Genomic DNA, 26065 nt, shown 5'->3' on the forward strand with positions numbered 1-26065 from the left:
ACATCGGGCTCCTGCATGGATCCTGCTTCTCCCTCTGCCTATGTCTCTGCCTCTCTCTCTGTGTCTCTCATGAATAAATAAATAAAATCTTAAAAAAAAAAATCAGGTTTCCTAAAGGAGAGGCTGGGTGTAAGGGTTGAAAACCAAGGCCAAGGAAATGGGAGACTGCTGGCCTCCCGTTTTAGGACATACAAGCCTCCAAACTACTGGCCCAGCAGTTCCACTGATCTTGCCTCCTTTGAGGCTTGTATGGGATGATGGTCCTAAAGGAGTCTTGGCAGTCCGGCCCTTAAATTATTATAATGTAGCATGAAGCACTGTTCTAAGCAATCTACCTGCATAAACTAATTTAATCTTCACACCGAATTTATGAGTTGGGTACTATTATCACCACCTTCATTTTACCCATAGGATCATGAGGTACAGGGGAGTTAAATGAGGTACCCATGTTCACAGGTAATAATACATGGTAGAATGAGGATCTGAACCAAGGCAGCTGGAATACTCCAGCATTGATGCTTTTAATCACCATGACTTGCTGCCTCTGTCTATGCATATTAGTCTTCACCCAGAATTTAGCCCAGTTCTTAACCCAGAATCTAGTCTTTGTTCAGTAAATCAGACCCAACCTGATAGAAATCAGGGCGTGTGAAGAACTGAGTACGCTTCTGTTCTGCAAGGTTCCTAGAGATAGAAGCCAAGTACTCCATCATTTCCTAAAGCTCCAGGTAGGCAGCAGCCGGGTCTGGGAGTAACAGGGTTACTGGAGAAGACGTAGTGGCACCCGCACTTCTGTCCTAGGGCAGGTAAGGATTCACCACGCCCCGGGGCAACTAGGGATTTTTAAATTTTAATCTTTTTTAAAAGAGCTAGTACTGCTTCTTTAATAAGATGCTTTTGGGCGTTTCCTGTGCTGGGGGAAATTAAGGTCCCGCCCCTTTAAATTGCCCCCCTCGGCTGTAAGTGCTCCGGAGCCGCAGGCACTGGGGATTAGGTCACCCCAGAACTATGAGCTGTCGCTTTAAATTGCTGGGCGGCAGCCGAGCCGGGCCTGGGAGGGGAGGGGCCTGGTTCAGGTGGAGGAGCCGGCAAGCTCCCCAGGTAACCCCCGGACGAGACCCCGCCTCTCCGCTGGGCTCCGGCGCGCGCTTAGTGGGGGGACGGAGTCCTGTCGCCCTTCAGCGTCCACCCTGAATTCGTCTACTTCGACGGCCACCTCCAACTCTCCCGGGGCTGGGAGCCGAGGGGGCGCGCTCGTGTGCGCTGATGTGCGGCGGCTAGCGAGCCTCCCGGGAAGACCGCGGCGAGCGCACGGGGGCAGCAGCGCCGAGGGGCACCCCGCGCGGGCCGTCCTCCGCGGGCCGCTGGCCTCGCCTCCCAGCGCTGCAGCCCGGCCCCCCTCCCCTTCCTTCTCCTCCCCTCCCCTACCGGCCGGCGGAGGGATCCGCCGCTCCCGGAGCCGCAGCCTAGCCTGGAGGGCGGTGGGTGGGGCGCCCGGCCCGCCCGGCCGGCCGCGGGAGGTGCGAGGCGGGGCCACGGTCAACCCCGCCCTCTCCGGCCCCGCCCCGCCAGCGCGGGCTCCTCTCATTGGTCCACCGGCCTGTCCGTCAGCCCTGGGCCCCACCCCTCAAGCTAGGCTGAGCTGTGCCTACGTCGGCCTCGACTCCCGGGGGCTGGAGGAGTTACCTTTGGAGCCCGAAAGGAGGAAGGAAGCAAAATATCAACAACGCCGAGGCGGCTCGGGCGCTCGGCCCCGGTCCCCCTTGCCCGCCCCGCGCCTGCCCGCCCCCGCGCCCACGGCGGGGGCCCAGGCCCCCCGGCGCCGCCCAGGGCCCGCGCGGACGCCGGCCTCGCTTGTTATTCCCCCCGCCCGGAGCTGCGGGTGCCCGGTGTTGAAGATCCCCGGACCGGCGACGAAGGCCACCCCTCCCAGCAGTGACACCCCCTTCCCCCAGCGGGGCCGGTGAGTGGGGAAAATAAAGCGCCTGCCGCTTTAAGAGGCCCCCTCCCCCACCCCGTCCTGGGGCTGGGGTGGAGGGTGGTCCGTACCGTCCCCGGGAGGGGTGGGTCGTGGTGGCTCGGGGGGGGGGGGGGGGAGGAACTCGGGGAGCGGGCTGCTTCCACGCGGCTTCGTGGGGAGACTGCGTGGGGGCTGCGTGTTTGTGCGGAGGCCCCGGCTGGGGACAAGTGCAGGGGGCCCTATTCCCCTGTGTGTCGGGGTCGGGGTCGCGCCGGTGTCCGGGCGTCCGGGGGGGACGGCGGCCTGCGAGCGGGCCGCGGAGGGGCGCTACCCTCAGAGGGGGTCTCCGGTGACAGCCGGGAGCGACTGACATTTTAACAGCCGGCCCTCCCTCCCTCTCCCTCCTCGCGCCGCCTGTTCACTCCTCCTTGGCCCGAAATGGTGCAGAAGGGGGCCTGGGAGGGCGGCGGGAGGGTGGGGGCGGGGGGGAGCCGCAGCTGTTTGGGAAGCGGGGGAGGGAGGGGGGACGTTGTTCAGATGACACCGGGGTGGTGGGTTGGGGTGTGTGAGTGTGTGTGTGTCCGGCCCGGGATGGCCCGGCGCCTGTGCGCTTGGGACGTACACTCACCGCGGAGGTGGGCGCGCTCGACCCTTGCTGGGGATCTCCCACCCCATTCTAAGACCCCCGAGCTAGTTTGTCAGCAGCCCCGTTTGGAGAAACCCTGGCCAGAAGTTTGCAGCTGTTCAACATCTGGGCAAGAGTTCTCCAGTCCCTCTTTCCACCGATGGCAGGCTGAACTGGCCTGGGAGTGGGGGTCGAGGGAGTGTTTGGGGGGCTTTTGGGGAGGCACCGTCAAGGAGACTAGGATGCATCTTGAGTATTGGCCCCCTAGCAGCTCTCTCTGGTCAGGTTGGGGTCTCAGGGGGAGGGGGGAAGGGGCCCTGTCCTTAGTGATTCCAGCTGACAGCCCTCCAGGCGTGGAGGGGAGGGTTCTGGGGTGTGGGTCACTTGGAACCGCTGTCGAGATTATTCCAGGTTTGTCCTTCTGAGTGGGAGGTTCTCTGTACCTCCCCTTCCAGGGTGCATTCATTGTTGGTGGGTTGGGGGAGGGTACAATGGGTGGATCCTCTGCCCCCCTTTCCTGTGGCCAGTCCCCCTTTTGAGGTCTCCTTGTTGGCCCAGTTTCTTTGGTTTGGGGGGTGGTCCTCCCTCCCCCTCCTTCATCCCTTTAGTGGGTCTCCTAGGTAGTTCAGGGGCCAGCCTGGACTATGGGAAGTTTGCCGTCTGGGGCGGTGACCTTGGGCCGCTCTGGCCTCGAGATAGGAGGGGAGCCCAGGCCAGCCTGAGATTGGTGTTTTGAAGTTAAGGAGCTGTCCACCTCCCACTCCTCTTCAACCCCCCAATGGGGAAGTCTTGGTAGCCAAGGAGAGCATTGAAAATGCACATGTCAGTGTTCACAGATGTCCAGCCCGCCTGTGGCCGCTGGGTCACACCCGCCCCGGGACTGAGCCTGGCTGTCCCAGCTCCCACGGCCTGCCTGGGAATGAATTTCCTTCCTGTGGTTTCCCAGTGTGTTGGGCAGGAGATGGGGGTGGGGTGGGATCAGTGTGAGGGTGGCTGAGGACCCGTTTATGTGGGGTGGTTGGGGGACACTAGAACTTATGTAGGCCTTTTTCTCAGTTGGCCCAGCACGGGCACCTGGACCCTGGGGTCTCAGTGGTCATATTCTCTTTGTTGTATCTTCCTCACCCCCAACATCTGTGTGTATATGCATGTGTGTGCAGGTACAGTCATAAGTGAGGGGTCTCTGGTTTCTCTGGGAGAAGGAAGATTTTTCACTCACACTCCTTTAGGGACCAGAGAGGTGGAGCTTTTTACCTGAAATCACTTAGCAGATCTGTGTCAGGGCTTTAGTGTAAGTGCCACTCTTTCAGGCATGGCTTCACCTTCGGGAGAGGCCGTAAGACGGAAGACAAAATCCTTGCTCTGGGAACCCCTGGTCACAGGAGAGCAGCAGGACCCAGTCCAAGAGCATCATCACCCCTGTGTTGGGGGATGGGCATGAGAGGTTGGGCTAGAGCTTCTGTCTCCTGTACCCACTTCCTGGAACAGAGTGATGGAGGACTTGGAAGGGTGGCTGTGACCTACTGCCCACTGTCTACCCCACTCTATACCTGCTGTTCCTGGGCTGGGGGCGCCTGGGCTTCCCAGCTCTGCCCCTCTTGGCTCTGGGCTCTTCTGACAGACTGGGAGATATGATAGTCTTTCTGGCTGCTGTTATATAATCTTTCTCCAGCAGGGTGGTGGTGGTTTTTGTTTTGTTTTTTTGTTTTGTTTTGTTTTGTTTTTGTTTTTTTTTAATCTTCCCTGGTCTTTCCTGGGAGGTATGATGGGGGAGAAAGTGGAGTGTAAAATCCCCTGGGATGGGGGTCTGGAATACCAGTAGAAGGAGGCTGGAGGAGGCCCCCAGCTCCTTCCAGGCACAGGGAAGGGGAGGCCTTAGGTTACAACCTCATTGATTAGGACCAAGCCCCTCCCAGCCTCCTCCTCTTACCCTCCCCGGGAAGGTCCCTGCCATGGGCATCCCTAGCTCATGCGCCCCCAGAGAGGCCTGGCCTACCGCTCATCTTTTGCTAACCTCCCCTGGCCACCTGAGTAGTCTGTCCTCCCTGGCTGGCTCCGGGTGCAGAATCTCAGTGCTCACCCTGGCCTGGGGTGGGCTGGCCCCGTGTTGGACACTTCATCACCCACTTCTCTGCCTGGGTGGGAGCAAGAGGAGTTGGGACAGACGGATGGGTCCAGCATTTTCCCTGGTTGCATTTGGAGCCAGGTCCCTAGCTTCTCTGACCTTCCAGTCCAGAAGGTGGTGGCCTTGCTGGAGAAGAGGAGTTGGTGGGGGTGGGGAATAGAGGCCTGGCCTCGGGGCACACATCCAACTGGGGTTCCTTTGGTTTCTACTGTGCCTGTGAGTTGTCAGGGGTTGGACTCTGGGTGATGTGGCACTGTGATGGGGGGCTCTCTTCACCCTGTGGGACCATGGCAGGGACTCTCTGAGGCCACCGGGTTTAAGGCAATTATCTCGCTTTTTACAGGGAAGGAGGAGGTGGTGCAGGAGCCGGCATAGCCTCAGCATCACTATAATTGCTGGTGGCTTTTATGAGCCAGTCATGGGGCCGGAGTCCGGCCAACCGTCTGTCCTTCTGTCCCAGTTTGGTGACTTACTCATGGTGAGAGTGTGTGAGGCGCCCATAGTTCTATGTGGGAAGCTGGACACCTTGCTGTGCTGTGCTTGATGTTACCCAGCCTATCCAGTGCTGCACAGGCCAAATGGGGTGCAGACTCCAGGCAGCACTCGCTGGTGGAGCTGGATGAGGAGAGAGGTGTGGCTCTGACTTGGCCTAGGAAAGACCAGGATCTCGAAGTGCTCTCTTCTCTAGCCGCTCTCAGTAGCTCTGCTTTCTGAGAGGTCTTGAACACTGGCCTGGTGGGGCCGGGGTATTTTCTCTTCCATCTCCTTGCCTGAGACTGAGGAAAGTTTGTCATGGAGCCTTCGGGCCCTTTGCCCTCCTCTGAGAGGCGCTGGGTGGGGGTCCCATACTCAGGTGCACCTGGCAGGTACCCAGCATTTAGTGGCACACGTGCATGAAGGTGTGCAAGCACAGACACATGGGTGTGTAGAGTAGCTGCCACCCCGAGGGGGGTGAGGAGGACTAGTGAATGGGAAGATGATGAAGGGATTGGAGGGTGGGGATGGGTGGGGGAGCAGGGGTGAGGAGGCAGAGGCCTGCAACAATCTGGAAGAGGAAAAGCTGACAGGAGCAGGAGGGATTGAGGTTAGACCATAGATGGGCAGCCCTAGAGCATGGCTTGCTCCTTGAGGAGCTCTGGCTGACTCCTGTCACTGCCCCTGCAGCACCCCTGGTGCCCCTCCCCGTGGCCCTGGCCCACACCTCTGCCCCCGCCTCAAACCAAGTGCCCTGGGGTAAGTCAGCTTTCCAGGTGGACAGGATTCAACACTAGCCTGATGGTGGTCAGAGCACCCGGGAGTCCTGGTGATGTGTGCTGGTCACTGTCTCCTACCCATCCACTCTGCTGAGCAAGGCTACCCTGATGTAGCAAGGTTGCCTCTGAGCCCTCAGGCATCCTGGGGTAGATCCTGGCCTGGGGGGAGGGTCCCCAAGGCCCTTTGCATCTGATTTTTCCTTTTCCTGAAGCTTCTTGGTAGCCTAACCATGCTTCGGCTGGCCCTGTCCTGGGGCTCAGAGACCTGAGGATGTGCTCACTGACTGCACAGGACCCCAATAGTCTTCGCAGGAGCAGAGGCTCTTTATGCCCGCTGTGTGAGCTCTCTCCCTGCTCCTGTAGGCTGGAAGGGGAGGAGCTTGTCCAGAGCTTGGCCTGCTGCTGGCCACACCCAGGCGGGACCATATTTACTCATTTAAACTCACCCTCCCAGGAGGCTCTGGGCTCTAGGCCTGGTCACTGACCTTGGCTTGGTGCCTCTGGCTGGGTGCTCTGGCCACTCCCCGGGGAGCTGGGCAGACCAGGGAAGCGTATAGAAAAGGAGATGTTTTTGCCCTCTGGTCAAGGGACCTTCACTGTCGGCAGTGCACCATTCGCTCTTATTTTGGAGACCTGAAACTAAACCTTTTCAGATCCCTGGGAACTAGAGGAGGAAGCTTCCTTCCGTTCCTTGTGTCCATGTGCACCAGGCTCTGTGCCGGGCATGGTAACACAGGAAGACTCATATGTTTCTTTGAATAGCTGTTTTTTATAATTGGGGAACCCAGTTAGAGATTTAAGTGACTTGCTTAGGGGGCACCTGCTCCAGCCCCTTGCCTCCATGTCATGTGAGCCAACTGGAGTGAGAAGACTTCGCAGGCCCTCTTCCCCTGTTGGGAGGTCTTAGGGGCTTTGTCTTACCCTGCAGGAGGCCCAGGGAGACCCAAAGGAAGGAGGGGGAAGAGGAGGATGGAAAAGATGCATTACTGGAAGGGTGAACCTGTAGCATTCCCTGGTCACGGGCAGAGGATGAGGCTTGGTGGCAAGCTGAGGAAGATAGTGCTTTGGTGTCCTAAGAAAGTATGGTCCCCTGATTGCTACGGGAGAGAGCCCCAGGAAAGAGACTGAATGATACCTGCTAGTACCCACTGGGGCTGGGTAATGAGAGGTGAGGTGGGAAGATGGGCCAAAGGAGCTCAGGCTGGTCTGAAGGCAAGAGACGTGGCTACAGGAGCCTGCCAGGTCCAGGAGTTTAGGACTCTGCCCTGGAAGAAGTTGCTAGAACTCCCAGGGGGAGGGAGCCCAAGCATGTGGTGAGCCCACCTCTGCCACTCATTGCTGGTGACGTGGGCATGACTTGACTTCCGTGTCTCTGAAAGAGCCGCCTCACCTGGGAAAGGAAGGAGGATCAGTGGGGGCAATGGACGGTCCTCGAGAGCAGGTGCTGGGAAGTGCCTGCCTCCTTCCTTCTAGACCCCAGCTCCAGCCTGACCCAGGACTTACTGGCTCAGGCAGCCACCCAGGAGATGGGTGGGGGCAGGCAGTGTCCCAGTGGGGACTTGGTGTGTGGGAGCCGCCTGAGGGGGTCCTGCGGGGGCCTCGGGCCTGGGGCTCAGTCTGACACTGGGATGGGCTGGGGACAGCGAGCCCAGCCCTGCCTTCCTTCCCTGGCCAGCTATCTCCCTGTCTCAGAGCCTTGCCTCTACCTCCACCTCCCCATGAGTCTGAGCAGATCCCTTGGCTGCTTACTTCCTTATTCCTCATTATTTCCCTGCCCCACCTCCGCCAGCAAATGCTTGGGGTTGAGGGTTGGGAGGATAAGGAATAAGAGAGAGCTCATCCCCAAACCTCAAGAGAAAATATTCACTGGGGGTGGGTGGGGAGGGGAGGGGTCTGCTTCATTTCTGGAATCTTCCTGCTCCAGGCTCTGTTGGATCAAGTAATGTCTAGGCAAGGGGATGGGGCAGGTGACCTCAGACCTAGCGTTTTTCCCTTTAGAGCACGCATGTGTTCTGTGTCTGGGGAGGGACAGTGGTTGGGGGTGGCCCGGCAGGAAGCTGAGCCCAAAAGGGGGGCTTTAGGCCTTCCCAGTCACATGTCTCCTTGACCTTTGAGCCCCTTTGCTCCAGCCCCCACAGCTGCTTGCTTCCATGCGGACTGCCCTGTGAACACCCCCCCCCCCCCCCCCGTCCCCACCGCAGGCCCATGGGGCCCAGATTGACTGGGTGGGGACAGGTGTCCTGGCTCAGCTGCTCCCTCTGGTTGCTCCCACCTGTCAGCCCAGGGGATGAGGGGTGAGGGGCAGACTGGCAGGGAAGAGTAGGAAACCCTTGGCCCTCTCACCTGCTCCCTGGTTATAGAGTGTAGCAGAAGGATTGAGAGTAGACAACAGGCAGGACTTCCCCACTCAGAGGAGGGATGGCGCCAGGTCACAGGCAGAGAAAGCTGGTTGATCGCCAGGGGTCCTAGCTGGCAAGCCCCAGGGTCTATGTGGGGTATATTCACAAAAGGGACGGGTATGACTTGAATTCTGGGGCAAGTATTTGTGTAGCTGTGTGAAGGAACCCCCCCCCCCCACCCGCCTGGGCCCCCTCCATCTGGCTGGGCATCTTAGCCTCACCTGGCACCTTTCCTGAAAGCAGCGAGCTAATCCTGTAAGAGCTGCCTGGCTGGCTGCCTCAGCAGGCCCACGCAGCCGCACTGCCCGCCCTCTCCTGCCAGGGGCTTAGAGGACTGTCCTTTCAGTCAGGAAGAGACCCAGCCACTGCCACAGCGGCCCCTTTAAATCCTCGGGGGCTCCCTGAGGTCATGGTGTCTCTAGGAGGATTTACTTTCTCTGATTGGATTGGCCTCCTTTGGGCCTGGTCTGGGACTGTAGGTAGACCCTCACATCCTGAGCCCCCACCTCCCGTTGGTCAGGATGGGTGCTTCCTTGTCTCCTCTCTCCTTGCCCTCCTATTCTAGCAGTCAGGGCCCAGACCCCGTCACCTGCCTCAGCCAGAGCTGCCCTGCCCCTGCTCTGTGGCCGGGAAGGAAGGAGCCGCCTGCTGCCCTGAAAGACAGTACCCTTCTGACACTGTCTCCACATTTTCCTTTTCCGCCTGCTCTTCCTTCAGTCAGGGGTCCACACTCCATAGTTACCCCACGCCCTCATTTCCATGGGAAGTTCCTCCTCTGATCTAACCATCAGCCCACGGGCTTGCAATGGCAGGCAGCCCAGACACAGCACTGGTGGCATTATGCTCACCCAACGGCTCTCAGGCTGACCCGCCCCCACGGCCCCAGCTGCCACTTTCACTTCTGTCTCCTGAGACCCCAGAGGGAAGTTGGGTGGGGAGGTGGAAGGTGACACACTTAACCGTCCCAACCGCTTCAGATGGCCAGGGGCCCCTGGCCACCACTTGCATCTAGATGACCGAAATGGGTTTAGGCTGCCCTGGAAGGACTGGCCGCAGTGGGAGGGATGGAGGTTAGGTAGCAGGAGGGACTTCCCAGGAGAGCAGAGCACTTGGGTAGGCTAGGGTTGGAAGCGCCACTGCTAGAACTGGGCAAGCAGAGGTCAGTTTGCCCGGCCTCCTCAACGCAGGCCAAGGACCGGTTGTCTCCCGGTGCCTGTTGGGTGGAGCGTCATGCAGGGGCCTCCGTATTCCCCTGGACATTACCACCTGCCCATACCTGTTTGGGTGACTTCTAACAGCATATTTGAGCCCCTGAGATGACTTTGAGGCCAAACATGCAGCCCTGGAAGCCCCTTTACAGCTTAGTCTCTGTCTTGCCTACTGAACTAGGCTGTCTCCTCTCAGTTGGAGGGTGGCTGGGAAGTGGATTTTATTTATTTTATTTTTTTTTTTTGAAGTGGATTTTAGAAATGAGGATAGAAGTGGAAGTAAAGGGCAGGCAGCCCATCCTCCCAGCATGGGCACCAGAGTGGGATAGGGTGTTTGTCCCAGGGAGCCCCCAGGCAGCCGTGAATCCTGTCGCGTCCCACTGCTGCAGTGCTTGTCCTCATCCTGTGGTCACACCCGACCCCGCTTAGAGGGGGGATAAGAGCAGAGGGCCACACTGGACCAAGAGCTTAGTGCCAATGGGGTTGTTGGCAGTTCAAGAAGGCTTCTGGAGGAGGTGCCAGGAGCTCCATCCTAGGTGCCTAGATGTGCTGGGCAGGGACGGCCCAGTTTCTGGAATGGGAGGTTGAGCCTGATGGGATAAGGTCAGAGACACCATGCAAATCCTTATGCAAATGAGCGGTAGTGAGTCATTATGGATCTGTCTGTTGGATAGAGCATGAAGCAAGGCTCAGGCTTGGGTTCTGGAACTGGCCCCACTAATGACCATGATTGTGACCCTGGGGGCCAGTCATTACTTAGTAAGCAGAAGCAGGACCCCAAGCCCTGGGTCTCATCGGCAATCCAGGTGTGTTTGGAGGTTGGGAGGGCTGAATCTCTGCAGGCAGGGCCCTAATGTGCCCCACCTGGCACCCTCCCTGGCTGGCCATGAGCCTCTGTGACCCCTCTGCCATCTGTCATGAGGGTTACAGTTCAGAAAGCACCTTCCCCTTTATCAGCCCCATCCCTCCACTGCTCTGACCTCCACACTCTCCTTCCCCCTAAGCTGGAGGACCCTGGACCCAACCAGGCCGTCTCTTCTATTACCTCTCCATGGAGTAACCCACTCCTCACCTCCCTTCCTTTCAGGCTCTTGAAAGAGCACAGGAACCAAATGTCCTGGCTGGAAGGGCACCTTGTCCCCTCCCTCCCTCCACCCACCCACCCACCCATTGTACTGATCAGTGGGGTAAAACTTGGAGGGGGCAATGACTTATTGCAGGTCACGCAGTGATTTGTGTGGCATCTAGAAACCCTGCCTGAAGACCCCATGCTTTCCTGGGCTGTTCATCGTCCAACCACACCCAGCCCTTTCCGGCTAGGATTCAGTATATTATTCCCAGACTTTTCCTGAGATCAGGGCCCGTGGCTCCAGGAACTTGTGCGGATCTGGGGAGGAGGGTGGCTCCTAAGAGCTACCAGGGGAAGGCTGGAGCCTGAGGGGGGGCTGGCCGCTGCCTCTGGAGGGCGCTGGACACTCTAGTGGCTGCTGCAGCAAGGATGGGAGCCAGACTACAGGAAGGAAAAGCAGGGGCAGGGAAGTGGTGGAGGAGGCTCCAGAGACAGACCCTCACTGGAGAGGCAGCTCCTGGGCCAAGAACAGGGTGACCCCATCCCAGGAGGTTTGCCCTGGCGGGAACCTCACCCCATCCTGCCTGAGGTGGGACGAGGGAGAGGTGTCCAGTGGAAGCTGTGAGGAGGGTGCTTGGTGAGCTGGCCGCACCGGGTCCTCCTCTGGCAGGTCCTTCTCTGTCCCTTCAGCCTGGGGCTGCAGTGCCTGTCTCTGCTTGCCTTCCTCAGGCACTCAGGACCTGAGACCACCCCTGCCCAGGTCCAGCTTTCCCGGACTGGTTCCCCCCCTCCCCCTAGCCCGCCAGCCCGCCCCCAGGTCCCTGTCAGTGAGTTAAAATTAGCTCAGTGCCCAGGCTAAAAATAGCCCCTGCCCAACCCTGAGGCTGCTGGGCTGGGGGAGGGGAGTTCCCGAGGGAGGGGAAGATGGTGGGAACCAGGGGTTTGGGAAGGGAGCCTGCCAAACCGAACTTTGGGGGTAGGGGGATGGGGATGGGGACAGGGATTGCCTGGACCTTTGAGAGCAGACTCTGGAGCTCTGGGTTGAATGGAGCCCTGGGCTGGGGGAGGGGGATGGAATGGAAGAGGGTGGGGGCTGTGCGGCGGGGGGAGAACTGGGCTGGGCAGGCTGGTAGGGGATGGGGGCACTAGCCCTGCTTCTCATGACTTCAGGGTTTGCGGAGGCAGGCTCCCCGCATATACCCTAGGGGCTGTGAACCCCGGCACCCTCTGTCTGCACATGTGGTACAGGGCTGTCACTGGGTTTACCTTCCCGCCTCATCTTCCACAGTGCACCTCAGTGTGTCTCTGCTTCCAGGCAAGAGGCCGCACTCTGAGAGTGGCCAGGAGGGCTGTGAGCCCTGCGCTGGGGTGGAAATGGAGATGGCACTCAGGAGACCCTCCTTGCTGGGTCTGGGTCAAGTCCTCTTGGCCCCAAGGGCCTCCTGGCCCTGCTCACTCCCTCGGTGGACTTGCCCTCCCCTGGTCTGTCTGTTGGCTGGACTGCAGGTGTTCAGAGGGCAGGCCTTGCGTGCCTTCCAGTTGTGCTCGTGCATGCCCAGCCCAGCATCTGGGCACAGGTCTCAGAGTCCTGTTTCCCATGGGGCTCAGGGTCTTGCCCTCTCTGCTCTGACCCTCTGCTCCTCCATCTCTGTCTCCACCCCTTGCACGCGGCCTTCCTCTCGGCCTCTCTGCCTCTCTTGCGCATCTGTGTGTCCGTCCCCCTCTACCACCCTCCTCTGTGTCTGCCTCACCCACGCCTCCTCCCTCGTTAGTGAGCAGGCTGCTTGAGGCCGCCTGAGTGTGGGGGTGACAGGTGGATTGGATTGTCACCCCCTCCCCCAGTGCCTGCTGCTTATTTCATGCCCTGCAGCCCAGCCAAGGGGAAGGGATGACAGCTGTCTCCAGCGCCTGCTGCCTTCCCCTGCAGTCCACAGCCTGCAGCCTAGAGCAGCCCAGGAGGAAGGGATGGAGGGCCTGCCTAATGAGAGCTGCCTTTCTCACTGTGCAGAGAACAGGGTAGAAGCCCAGCGCTCTGTGATGGGAGGCTGCTCACTCAGCCTCTCTGGGCCCTGGCTCCATTTTGACCGGCTGTGGTGTGGCAGCTCTGGAAGCAGATGCCTTCTGGTTCCGTGAGCCCCTGGGATTAGGGCAGCAGATGTGGGGCCATGAGGAGGTGGGAGAGAGGAGCTGGAGGCTAGCTATTAGAAGACACTTCTGGGCTCCCCAGGAAGGGTAGCCCTGCCGCAGCAGCTGCAGCTCCTGGAGGCTGCCCTGACCACCCCCCCCACCCCCCACCCGCACTCGCCCCACTGGCCCCAGGCCACCCTCACACAGGAACTGAGATAACATCATTCTGAAACCTGAGAATGGTTTGAATATTGCTCAGGTACCAAGAGGTGTTAAACTGGGGGAGGCAGGGGCCTGTGTTTCCTCCCATGCCCCCTCCAGCCTAAGACCCCTTTTAGGGTACGTTTTGCATATTGTTTGCAGTTCATTTGCATGTCGATCCCCCCACACACACACACACACCCGTGGGTTCCTATTGGGTATGGATCCCGGCTTAGACAAATGGCTGGCTTGGACGAATGGCTGGCCTCTGGGTCCCTCTGGATTTCCCACCACCTCTGGTTCCCTCAGCCCCTCCTCCTCAGTCAGAGATACTGTCGAAGGAGCCTCCTGCCCCACGTCCTCTCTGTTCTTCATTTGCTGGGGGCTTCTCTGCCGCCACCTACACTGCCCTGCCACCTACAGAAGGTGGGTCTGTGCCTGGCTCCCTTGGACTCAGCCCAGCCGCCTCCTCCCGCCCCCTCTGCTCTTTGGGTCTCTTCCCAACCCCAGGAGGCCCGCCCTGCCCAACTCTGACCTGCCAGCGCTGCCTTAAGTGAGAGAAGCAGAAGCAGAAGCAGCTGGAGCCTTCCAAGGGCTACTTTTGGTGACACAGATGCCGCCAGCCCAAGGAGTCCTAGCTGTGGCCTGAGGTCAGGTGGGCCCGGGAGCCACCCGAGCTGGAAAGCCATCCTGCAATCCCCTGTCTCTATGGCATCTTGCTAAGCCCCCTCAAGCCCTGGGCTCTGGGAGAGACGGCCAAAAGCCAGGTCTGGGAGGGCTTCCCAGAGGAAGAAAAGAAGCAGGGGTGCGGGCCAGGGAAGAGGTGCACATCTGGAGAGCAGGTGCCCAGGCCTCTGGCTCCTGGCAGAGGGTCAGGTAATTAGACAGAGGGCTAATTAAGGCAGTCCAGTTGTTCACTAGGCTCTTCCTAATTGAGTAGGAGGGAAGTGGGACAGGATGGGCCTTCATAGCTTGGATAGGGTCAGTATAGGGTTCTCTGTGCCCACCCCCCCCCACCCCACCCCTCCGGGCCCCAGCCTCCCTTCTTCCAAAGTCAGCAGTGAGTTCATGTTCTCGCCCCAGGGCTCTTGGAGACTGCAGCAATGTAGAGTGGATAGATAGTTAGAAGGGGAAAGAGATTATTACAGACTCAGCCTGCTCCGTAGGAGGGCTTCTAGCTAGATAGGAGAAAGGACTGCCCAAGGCAGGGGCATCTCGTCCTCTGGCAGTGTTGGCACGGAGGTAGGAGTAGCAGTGGGCAGCCCTGGAAATGTGGCATTAGGAAAGTGCTTGGGGCTACCCTGGCAGAGGCTGGGGATATGGGGCCTGGTCTTTTCATCCCCGACTCCCCTCTGGTCAGAGGATGCTTGGGGGTCTCTGTGGCTTCCCTGTCTCCTCAGCCCTGATCCCTCTCGCATCCCAGCTCCCCCAGCATGAAGCGGGGGTGGGGGGGTGGTGTAGGAGATCAGCCAGGGAGCTGGTTGCCAGGCGACAGTTGCCTAAGCAACCCCATCCTCTCCATCTCCATGTGCTCAGGGCTGCTCCATAGAAGACTTCAGAGTCTCACCCTCTGCACCAGCCAGCCTGAGGATGGGGAGGATTGAGGCCTGTCCTGAAGGGGCAGGCATGCTTGGAGGGTAGGTGGTGTCTGGAGTCCAAGTTCAGGGGCAGAGTGAGAGGATGTAGGTCCTGCAGCAGGACTGACCGGAGTTAGACCACAAGACGGACTTCTCACAGGGTCGCATCAGGAAAACAGTCCCTTCCCGGAGAGACAGTTCCCGAGCTCCTCCTTGCAGAGGGTGGAATGGCAGAAAGGGCAGATGTGGAGCCTGCCCTCGTGAAGCTCCGGCTCCTTGGGAGCCAGGCATCAGGTAGAAGGGCGGAGTTGTAACTAATGTGCTGTGGTGGTAAGTGTGAGAAGGGAAAGGACAGGGTACCCTGAGAACCAAAGGAATGAGGGCAGGCTGCAGGATGACTTTGTGGAGGATCATGGGAGCACAGAGAGGGTTCTTATCCCCACTTGGAGGAAGGGAGAGAATTGGCCCGAAGCTGATAGAGGCCACATCTCAGCAAGGATTTGCTTCTGCACAAAAGGCAGTGAGTGGAAGACAGGAAAATGGGTGATGGAAGGAAGGTGAATGCTCTGAACACAGGAGCGCGGCCATGACAGCTTTAAGTGGTCCCTACCAGGGCTTTCAAGGCCAGGCTAGAGAATCTCACTGAAATAGCTGTCCTCTCAGTCCCGTCCTCTGCGTGCCCTCTCCACCCTCCCTGCCAAGCCCAGACCACCTGGCTCTGAAAAACACAGCTTTAGAGTTGCACTGGGAGGCCGGGAAGCTGACGTCCTTGGGCTGGGGCCTTTGAAGTGGGGCTTGGCCAAGATGGGGCCACAGGCAAGGGATGGGGTGACTTCAGGGCCACCTGGGCTATGTCGGTGTTGTGAGAGGGGCCAGTAGGAGGCCCAGGGCCCAGGGAGATGTCAAGGACGAGGAAGAGGCTCTCAGGAGAGGGGGTGGAGGATCCCTCTAGCCATGAGGGAGTGGCATTTCCTGAATGCCTTGGGACAGAGCAGAAACTCTTTCCAGCTGAGCTAGGGAGAGCCTGAGGGACAGGCCTGGTGTCGGGAAAGGGTGGGAAGGGGTATTCCTGGCTCCTCTGAAGTCCATGGACTCCCCTCCCCATCTTTGGCTCCCCTCTCCCTGCCCTCTTTGGCTGGGATGCCAAGGCCAAACTTCAGCGTCTATGTGGTACTTAGGGGGCCGTGATTGAGTGAGGCTGGAAAGTCTCCAGGAAAACTCAGCAGCCCCTGGACGTGGGGGCTGGGGAGGGGTCCCTAAGCACAGGTGTGCCTGTCACCTTGACCCAAGTCAGGGGTAGTGAAAACCCACCTCCCTGGACTCTGCGGCAGGGTCTCTGCCTGGAGCTCTGTGAAAGAGGATCTCTGGAGGGGTGGGTTCTCTTCCTAAGACCCAACCAGAGCCGCCTTAGAAAGTGTGGGCCTCCTGCTCTCTGGCCCTCTCCATCTTCTCCAGAAGTCTTCACATCTGATTCTCCTGGGCAGCTGATGGGGCCCTGGGGTCATTGTATGCTTCCATCCCACCTGGGGTCCTTCCAGTTCCTGAGGGCTCACCCGGCCTGTTTGGGTGCTGCCCACACCTGGAGTGGGCACCTTTCCTGGGTCAGGCTGGGCCTCTGTCCCCACGTGCCCTCTCCTCTTGGAGTTGTAGAGTGCAGAGGCACTGCTTCCCCGCTTGGCTGCAGAATTGGGGTTCTTCATGTGGGGGCCACTATTGGTCTCTGGGTTCTTGATATGGGGGTCCCTCTGCCTGACGCCTGCCTCCACCTGGCTGTCAGCAGCCTCCTCGGTGCACTCCAGCGGCCCTATACTGTCTCCAAGCTTCAAGATGAACAAGGTTGGGAACCTAGACTCAACTCTGATCCTAGACACAGCATGTTACTCCGGAGCAGCAGGCAGCGAACTATGGACCTAGGGGCCCTGGGCCTGTTGTTACAGATCTGAGTTTATTGGTACTCCACCACCCTCGTTTGCTTTCCTGCCTCAGGGGCAGCCAGGTAGTTGTACGGAGCCGTGTGACCTACAGGGCCTGAAATAATCATTTTCTACCCCTTTTCCAAAAAAGTTTGCAGACTCTGCTCTGGAGGGATGGTTTGTTTATTTTAAGCAGCATTACTGTCTCTCCAAATGAAACTTTTAGGTCAAGGCCCATTGTGTAAAACAGAAGAATGTGGAGCAGCCCTGTGGGAAGGGAGAGAGGGGCTCTGCAGCCCCACCCCCACTCTTGGACCCCAGGCTCCAGGGCTCTGAGCTGCTCTAGTGTATTCTTGAGCTGTGCACTACTTTAGCAGGTGTTGTCCCCGACAGGGCTGGGGCTGGGACCATCCCAGGCCAGAGTAGCAGCTGGCAAACCCAGATGTCTCTATTCAAGGCAGGTTCTGGGGACGAAAGGGCATGAGGCATTCTCCAGGACCCAGAGCCTTGGAAGCCAGCTCCAATCTAGAACCTGAGAGCAGCACAGTTGTTGCAGAAAGAGCCTGGACCCGAGGCCCTGGGTGTGAACTTGTACCTGGCCAAGGCATGCGACTACCTCGGGGAGTCTCGGTGTTGAGGATGGGGCTGGACATCGCCAGCCTTTCTGGGGGGTGCTGTGAGCCTGTGTGCTGGCGGTCGCTGGGCTCACAGTCCTCTCATGACCCTCCTCTCCCAGGACGCTGTACAGAAGGTATCCTGCAGACCATGAACTGAGCCCTGGTCCCAGGCCGTTCATGAGCACAGTGTAAGGTGTGCCGAGACCTGCCACCCAGCGATCCCCTCCCCTCCCTAGCACTGAGGATCCCCGGAGAAGATGGGGAGGAAAAAGATTCAGATTCAGCGAATCACTGATGAGCGGAACCGACAGGTGAGGTGGTCTTGGAGGCACATAGAGTGGGTGAGAGCAGGAAGCTGGCCTCTGCCTCCACTCCTTCCTGCCAGTCCAAGAGGGCTGCCAGGAGGAGGGGACCTCTGGAGGCTATTGCGGAAGGGGAAGGACTGAGTTGGGAGGAGAGGAGCCTCCACATCCCTGCAGTTCTTGGAACCCTGTGTCCCAGAACTCTAAGGCTCATGTGCTGCTGTAGGCAGGTGGACCTGTGCCCACCCCCTTCCCACCCAGGAACCATACAGGAGCCTCAGGCCAGGCCTGGGCACACCCCCTTCCCCAAGATGAATTCTCCACCTCTTCCTATCCTAGGGGAGGATGTGGGAAGCCCTTCCAATCTCCTTCCCTGCTCTCTTCACGGCCCCCAGCTCAGCAGTATGTTCTGTCCATCCAGACCCTCTCTCTTCAGTGAGGTGGCTCCAGGCCACGTCTTGGCCATACGTGGGCAGAGAGGAGCTGGCCTGTCCCCCCCCACCCCCGGGCCAGCGCACCACCCCTCGCCCCCAGGTAGGCTGTGACTGAGCCAGACCTTGCCGCCCTTTCCCCCACTTGCAGGTGACATTCACCAAGCGCAAGTTCGGGCTGATGAAGAAGGCATATGAGCTGAGCGTGCTCTGTGATTGTGAGATTGCGCTCATCATCTTCAACCACTCCAACAAGCTGTTTCAGTACGCCAGCACCGACATGGACAAGGTCCTGCTCAAGTACACAGAGTACAACGAGCCACATGAGAGCCGCACCAACGCCGACATCATTGAGGTGGGCCCATGTCCCTGCGCCCCTTGCCCCGTCCACACCCACCTCTACTCCCATGAGCCAGGGCCCAGGAGGTGGGTGGGGTTGCCCACCTGGCCCACTGCCACCCAAGCCCTCTGCATCTGCTCGTGCTGGTCAGGCTGGCCAGACGTCCCTCTGCTCTGTCTCCTCTGTGGCTCGCTCTCGCTGTCTTTTTCTCTCCTTCTCCATGCTTGGTCTGCTTCTGCATCTGACTCTTCTGTCTCTGTCTCTGTCTCCCTCTGTTTCCATCTCTCCTGCTCAATCTTTGTCCATTTGTGGGTCCCTGGGATTCAATCTCCTGTTTCAGAAAGAGCCAGCATTGCAAGCTGTTGAAGGACGTGGGCTTTGGAAGCCAGCGATGGCCTTTATTGACCACATGGCCTGGGGCCAGTGGGTCAGCCTCCCCGGGCCGTGGTACTCACCTCTGCGACACGGGCCCAGCAAGAGCTCTGGAGGGTGTGGTGGAACTGGAATGAGACAGTTCTTGCTTCTCACACGAGGGTGTGTGTGCTTTCAGGGAACAGAGCTTCTGCCAATGAGGCAGGTGCCTGGGAAGCCACAGGCTTGCCTTCCTGGACAGGGACTGGAACTCCCAAGATTTGGAGAAAGTTACCTTGGTTTTATGATAGAGAAACAGCTTTACTCTAGACTAGGATATAAACTGTACATTCGTTAGTCACTTTAAAGACGAAACAAGTCTCTATGAAGATGTTTTGAGCATGAAGAGGGTAGCTTTGGGGTCACTCTGCCTCGGCGTGGACACATGGGAGAAGCCCTGGCCCCTGGGCAAGGACAGCATAGGGGTGTCGCATAGCAGGAGCTCAATGAACCTGGCTTCCTCTCCCTCTGCCTCCCTCTCTCCTTCTCTCCCCCTCTCCCTGTGAGCCAAACCCAGGGACCAAATGGGCAACAGCAGGCCCTGACTGCCTTCCCCCTTGAGCTTCCAGAGGCTGGTCAGGCAGAGGCTGGCCCCCCAGGGTCCCTCCCCACCTGTCACCTGAGGAGCAGGGCTCTGCCTCCCACATTCTGTGTATTCCGCATTGCCTGCTATGTGTAGTGGGCCCTGGGGCCCGAGGCCCCGCCCAGCACACCTTCACACGGTGCCCCAGAGTGGGGAGGGGAGGTCAGGAAATGCTGGGGACCCAGAGGAAGGGAGGTGGGGGCAAAGTGGGAAGGCCCCAGGGTCAGGCAGGGGTGAGCTCCGGGGAGGCTGGCTGGCGGGGTGGGGGGCCTCACCTGTGGACAGATGGGCTGAAGGCTGGCTGACGCCCTGGCGTGGTTGCAGACGCTGAGGAAGAAGGGCTTCAACGGCTGTGACAGCCCCGAGCCTGATGGGGAGGACTCACTGGAGCAGAGCCCCCTGCTGGAAGACAAGTATCGGCGCGCCAGCGAGGAGCTGGACGGGCTCTTCCGGCGCTACGGGGTGAGCCCCACTCACCTGTCTCCTTCGGCCCCTCCCGGCCCCCCCAGGCGCTGCACAAGAAGCACAGGGAGTGTGAGAGCCCTGAGGTGGACGAGGTGTTTGCCCTGACCCCCCAGACGGAGGAGAAGTATAAAAAGATAGACGAGGAGTTTGATAAAATGATGCAGAGTTATAGACTGGCCGTGAGTAGTCGCATGGAGCAGTCCCCTGTGGTGCATGGTGTGGCTTCGCGCCGGCCCCCGACTGCCCCTGATGGACATGCTGCTCCAAGCCATGCCAGGGCTGTCGGTGACCACCGAGGCTCCGCTGGCCTTGGTCACAGAACACCCGTGACCTTTGCTGAGACTCCCTTGGGACAGAGCATCAGCCTGGAGAGTGTCCCGATCTCCCACAAGGCGTGTGTAGTTGACGTGAGAACTTTAGGTGACGAGAGTAGGGGCCATGTTCATTGTGCAGGTCACCTCTGGGCAGAGTGCCCGTTGGCCCACTGTAACACCCCTGGCCTGAGATGCTCAGGAGTGTTTAGGGAAGGCAGTGAGGTGCACGATTGAGAGAGTGCAGGTGCCACGGGTCCTGACCCTCAGTGCAGGCCCTTCCCAGCTGTGTGGGTGCGTTTGGGTCTGTACTCAGGCCCTCTAACCTGCTCCCTGTGTGTCCTGCCTGGCTGAGGACTAACCTGCCTCCGCTGGGGCCTCTGGGTGTCCCTGGTCCTGTCTGCAGTAAGCAGAGCCCGTTCTTGTTCTCTGGGCCACAGCTCGGTCCCAGAGCGCTCCCTCCAGTGTACTCCGCCCCAACCCCAGAAGGTCCAGGGCAGAGACCTTGAGCTGCTAGCCCTCGGACACATAGTCCAGAAACAAGAAGAAAACTTGCCTGCCCTCTCAGGCAAAGTGGATCCAGGGTAAGGGGCCCCCTGGCCTGACCCCTCCTCTCCATTTCCCGTCTAGTCAGCCGTGCCAGCCCCCAACTTTGCCATGCCTGTCACGGTGCCTGTGTCCAACCAGAGCTCACTGCAGTTCAGCAATCCCAGCGGCTCTCTGGTCACCCCTTCCTTGGTGACGTCATCCCTCACGGACCCACGGCTCCTGTCCCCCCAGCAGCCAGCGCTGCAGAGGAACAGCGTGTCCCCGGGCCTGCCACAGCGGCCAGCCAGCGCAGGTGAGGTGGGGATGAGGGGTGCTGGAGGCCTTGGGGTTCTCCTGCTGGCAGTGAGTGTCACCCAACACAGCATCCTGTGGCTCATGTGGCTCCTGAGGGAAGGGACTGGGCTCCTTCTGCTATGCGGTCCCTGAGCCTGGCTGGAAGGGCTGTCTTGGCGGCTCACCGTGATTCTGTTTGTTCCCAGGGGCCATGCTGGGGGGAGAACTCAACAGTGCTAATGGAGCCTGCCCCAGCCCTGTCGGTGAGTGCGGCTGCCCACCTGCCTGCTCAGTGGCCTCGCAGGCCCAGGGACCCAAGGGACCCCGATTTGACTGGAGGAAGGTTCCAGGGTCCGAATTGGATGTCGAACCTGAGGTCGTCTGAAGCACTGATGGGTGTGGGTGATCATCAGATGCAGGCTCAGGGAATTCTGGGCAAACTGGAAGAATGGACCAATGTTTCTAGTTGGGGGAGAAGATGCAAGTCTTCTCTGATGAGTGGGGGCACCTGGGTGGGATTTGAGGGGGCGAGTGTGTGGTTTGCCAACTCGCTCCCACGCAGACCCCTGGCCGCCGACAGCCTCCTGCCCTGTGCTGTTGTCCGGCGGGTGACTATGACTTCGAATGTCACCATTGACGTCACTCTGACATTCCTGCCATTCCTGGAGTGATCCGGGAATTGGGATGAAGGCGGCCTGCACTTCCAGGGGAACAGTGTGCTCTCAGGGGATGGAACAAGGTGACACTTGTGTCTGTGGTCGTCCCTACTTCTCTGGGCTTAGAACCCCCAGCCAAGCCCCTGGCAACATGTAATAGCTCCTTGGTAGTGATTGTGTACTGGGGTTGGGAAGTAGAGGGGATGGTGACTGCCCTTTCCTCTCCAAGGAAAGGGCCGGAGAAAGGCCTTCAGGCTTCAGGACGTGGCATCACTTCAGGTCCTCAGGCCCAGTATGTGGAGTGTGGGTGGGAGCCCTGGCCTGGCCTCTGGCCACCTGTGTTGCCCTGGACAAGTCATTGCGCCTCCACAAACCAGGCCTTGAGTTTGCTGTTTTGTGAGCAGGACTAATCAATGGCCTGTCTGCCTTGCGCAGTTAGCGTTAAGGATTAAATGAGATAATATGCACGTGAGAGCCATGTGTAGATTGTGGAGTGTGGAGCAGATGCACAGGTGGTGATTACGCTTGTTGTCACCTGTCTAATTGTGGTGGTGGCCGTGTGATCAGTGCCCCATTACCAGTGACAACACCGCCACCAGCGCGTGGCTCATCTTCCCCAGAGCTGTGAGCATCCTGTCACATGCTCGTCCCAATCACAGCACCCCGTCTCCTGGCCGGTGTGCCTCGGGGGCTGGGGTCCTTGCAGAGGCCTGGGTCTCTGTGAGCCAGTTGGGCCAGGTCATGGGATCAGAAGGTGCTGGACTTCTGGCATGTGAGACCAAAAGGAGGGAAGCAGGTGGGGCTAGGCCACTATGGCTTCCTGTCCTTCCTGCAGCCGTGGCGCTCCTACTGCAGGGTGATGAACCCATAATTCCATAGTAAGGGGGCTTCTCCCCTTCTCCCAGGACAGGGAAGGTTTAGGGGAGGACTGCAGAGCTCAGCATCCCCTGTGAGCCTGTGCGTGGAGTTCTCTCACACGGGCCAGGGGCTGGGTCCGTGTCTCTCTTTTTACCCGCATCTCTTCCTCTCAGGGAATGGCTACGTCAGTGCCCGGGCGTCCCCCGGTCTCCTCCCCGTGGCCAATGGCAACAGTCTAAACAAGGGCATCCCTGCCAAGTCTCCACCCCCACCTACCCACAGCGCCCAGCTTGGAGCCCCCAGCCGCAAGCCTGACCTGAGGGTCATCACCTCCCAGGGAGGAAAGGGGTTGATGCATCATTTGGTGAGTGGTGCTGTGCACCAGGTGGCAGGGGCTGGGGGATGGGAGAAAGCCAGCTTCCAGCAGGAGACATGCAGGTTAGCCAGCAGTGGGACTGTCTGAGGGAGACTGGAAGGGCCGCTCACAGGGGCAGTAGGAAGGGACGGGAGAGAAGGTTCTGGCTGAGGAGGACAATGGCAGGGATTTGAGACTTGGATTGTGAAGGTTTCCTAACTGGTGGGCTTTGGGATGTGGCATTTTCTGGAGTCCTCCTTGGCTGGACAGCCATTCTGCTCCAATGCAGAGAGGTAGATGGGGTGGCTGTGGGGACAGGGGTGTGAGGGGAGGGCAGAGCTCGCAGACTGAACTGCCCCTTGGTTTTATTTCTGCTCCCAGACTGAGGACCATTTAGATCTGGTAAGTGAGGCCCTGAGATGCGTGCAGTGGCTTCATACTCTGGGTCTGCTGTGGCTCTGCACCCCTGCATGAGTGTCCCTGCGTTCCTGCCCTCTCCCTTGTGGGTGTGCTGTGGGGGTGTGTGTGTGTGTGTGTGTGGTTATTTGCCAGGAGTCCTGCTCAGTGCCTAGCAGGGTACAGTGGTGAATGGGGCAGGGATTGGGGTCAGACACATGTGTTCATACCTGTGTGTGTGTGGGTGTCTGTACTACGCGATGCTGTGTTCATGCAGACACCCCTTCTCTGGTATGTGCATGTGCGCGCACACAAGGGGAGTGGGCTAGCCCCAGGGATGCACCCCGGGATGCCTGCCTTAGGAGGGCTGGGCCCCACGTGGCCTCTGACTCCGTCCCGGGACAGGGACCTCCTTAGGAAGGTTGCCCGCTGGACCGTGACAGCCATCTCCCCCAGGCGGCTGAGGCCCAGGGCAAGGCCCGAGTTGGCTGTGGTGGGGGCTCCCCATCTCCTCCCCGCCTCCCCGTGTCAGTCCTGCGTGCATACCACATGCGCTCAGGCACATGCAGCCATGCATGCACCTCAGACTCACCCTCAGCCAGGAGCAGGGTGGGAGCTCCTCCCTCCCCAACTCCCTCACAGAGGCCAGAGAGGCTGGAAAAGGCAGGCGGGCTTTGGCGGCCAACACAGCGGCAGTTTCGGCCCCGGCATGGAGCTGGAATAAACAAGTGACTCAGCGGCAGATGGAGCCGACAGCCCTACACACGTGTGTGCGCACACGCAGGCACACGCCACGCCAGGCCCCGCGTTCCCCGCACAGATGCCACAGTGCTCTGGCAGGGCATGTATGGCCGTGTGATGGGTGGGGAAGACAGCTGGGCCTGCTCTCCGAGGCCCCAGGGCCAACGCGCCTCTGCACGTGTGCATGCTTCCCTCTGTGGTCTCAGCCTCTCTGTGAATGCGCCAGCATTCATGTGTGTCTGCGGGGGCCTCTGTGCTCAGGCGTCCACCCAGGCCTTGGGGGGCAGGGGCCCCAGCTTGGACTTGGGACAGAGGGCCAGGGTAAAGCAGCCCACCCTTCTGCCACCTGGTGACAGACCCTTTCTTCCTGCAGAACAATGCCCAGCGCCTTGGGGCCTCCCAGTCTACCCACTCGCTCACCACGCCAGTGGTTTCCGTGGCAACACCAAGTTTACTCAGCCAGGGCCTCCCCTTCTCTTCCATGCCCACTGCCTACAACACAGGTGAGTGCTCAAGCCAGGGGAGCCAGCCCCTGCCTGTCTGTCCGTCAAGTGACCGTCCATCTATCCATCAACTGACCGTCTGTGTAGTTGCATGCACCTTGGCCTTGAGGCGAGGGCGGAACCAGAGGGGAATAGATGTTTTCTGTTTCCTGGGGGGGGTGCTCCAGTCTGAGGAAGGCATTCGATTTGGGGGAGCCCCCACCTCATTAAGGTTGCCAGATTCAGGCAGATGGAAACAGGATGCCCACTGAAATTTGAATTTCAAATAAAACAACGAATAATCTTTTAGGATATGTATGCGTCAAAGACGTTCTGCTAAAATGTTGAAGAATTATTCATTATTTGGTCTGAAATTCAAATTAATAACTGGGTATCCTCATTTTTAATATAGGACCTAATGGAAAAAGGAGTCCCTGCCCTTAGGGACCCTCCCATCTGAGGAGAAGCAGGCCAGAGGTGGGCTGAGTGGATGATTCAGGATGCTCAGGGTGGGGGACTGGGAAGGGGGCACGGTTGGTCTGCAGGGCTTCCTGGAAAAAAAGGAAATAAGGGAGAGAAGACAGGTGGAGGCCAGAGAGAGGAAGCCCAGCAGGAAGTGTTACTCAGTCTCCCAGGAAAGCCAAGAGGGAGCTCTCTGCACAGGGAGGAAGGGGAGGGCGTCTACCCATGGGCGCTCCCTGGTGGGGTGATGGGGCAGGGAGGGAGGGCACTGATGAACCTCGGGCAGAGTGGTGAAGGTGGAGAGCCACTTGGAGACAGGGGAGAGGTCTAGGGATAAAGAATTCGGACAGGACACCCAGTGCCCAGGCCATCCTGGGTCCCCGGGGTTGACTGGCCTATGTCACCCACTGTCCCCTCCCAGGAGCAGTCTGTGAGGCTCTCGGCCATCCTGGCTTGCACTCCACATTGTTGGGTCAGGAAAGACTTCCCCATGAGGAAATGCCATGGCACATCATGTTGGAGCATTTGTTTCCTCCTGCCAAGACCTCAGCCACCTGCAGATTCCCTCACCTGTGATGGCTCATGCTATGGCTGTTTTGTGAGGAGCTCAGACTAGACCAAAAAGCCCCTAAACTTCTCCCACTTACCCAAGCCCCTGTTCCAGGCACCTGTGCAAATCCTCCCCAAATCCTGTCTCTTTCTCATGGGTCAAAATCTAGAAGCCAGGCCAAGACATTGGGCAGCCCCTTAGGGCAGGTGCGAGCTGGAGCCACCCAGCCACGTATGTCTGAGTCCAGGTTCTCTCAGCCAACTGTGTAGTTAATCCCTGCACATTCCTGTCCTCATGCCTGCTGCCATCCTCAGGTGGCAGTGCCCCTGGGGGCCAGTCTCCTCGTCTGGAAAAGTTGTGGGTGTGCAGAAGGTCTCTGAGGCTCCCTGAGGGTAGCACAGACTACTTTTCAGGAGCCATTATTTTGTTATTTGTTTGTTTTTTTTTTTTTTAAAGATTTTATTTATTCACAAGAGACACAGAGACAGAGGCAGAGGGAGAAGCAGGCTCCCTGTGGGGAGCTCAATGTGGGACTCAATCCCAGGACCCCAGGATCACGACCTGAACCAAAGGCAGATGCTCAACCACTGAGCTACCCTAGTGTCCCAGGAGCCATTGTTTTTGGGAATCCCTAAACGTGGTGGTAGTTTCCTGCCATTTTCTCCGGGCCTCGCAGGCTCTTGAAGCTGGAGGGGAGGTTAGCGCATGTCCGTGAAGCCCAAATAGGTGCCTGGCAAGACCAGACTTTAGACTATTTGTCAATCTGGTGTGAAAGCAGATTCTGACCCTGGGCCTGCCCTTAGGGCCCTGCTGGGAAGTATGGGCT

General features: G+C 59.0%; 1 protein-coding gene across 5 annotated transcripts in view; it reads left to right on the forward strand.

Moving 5' to 3' along the window:
- The first annotated feature begins 1543 nt into the window (after window positions 1–1543).
- MEF2D (myocyte enhancer factor 2D) overlaps window positions 1544–26065 on the forward strand; it is a 30839-nt gene continuing 6317 nt past the window's right edge. Inside the window, exons 1-9 of one of the 5 annotated variants that reach the window (XM_025430830.3) lie at window positions 1544–1963; window positions 17194–17385; window positions 17959–18162; window positions 19651–19785; window positions 20548–20758; window positions 20946–21002; window positions 22427–22617; window positions 22990–23010; window positions 24119–24248. In XM_025430830.3, the coding sequence (XP_025286615.1) occupies window positions 17332–17385; window positions 17959–18162; window positions 19651–19785; window positions 20548–20758; window positions 20946–21002; window positions 22427–22617; window positions 22990–23010; window positions 24119–24248 (1003 nt within the window). In that variant the 5' untranslated portion in view covers window positions 1544–1963; window positions 17194–17331. Of the gene's footprint in view, window positions 1964–14455; window positions 14605–17193; window positions 17386–17958; window positions 18163–19465; window positions 19604–19650; window positions 19786–20547; window positions 20759–20945; window positions 21003–22426; window positions 22618–22989; window positions 23011–24118; window positions 24249–26065 lie in introns of those variants that run through there. The other 4 variants (XM_025430827.3, XM_025430829.3, XM_025430832.3 and 1 more) reach the window with 4 other exon arrangements.

The sequence above is a fragment of the Canis lupus genome, chromosome 7, assembly GCF_003254725.2.
Source record: "Canis lupus dingo isolate Sandy chromosome 7, ASM325472v2, whole genome shotgun sequence".
Classification (NCBI taxonomy): Eukaryota; Metazoa; Chordata; class Mammalia; order Carnivora; family Canidae; genus Canis; species Canis lupus.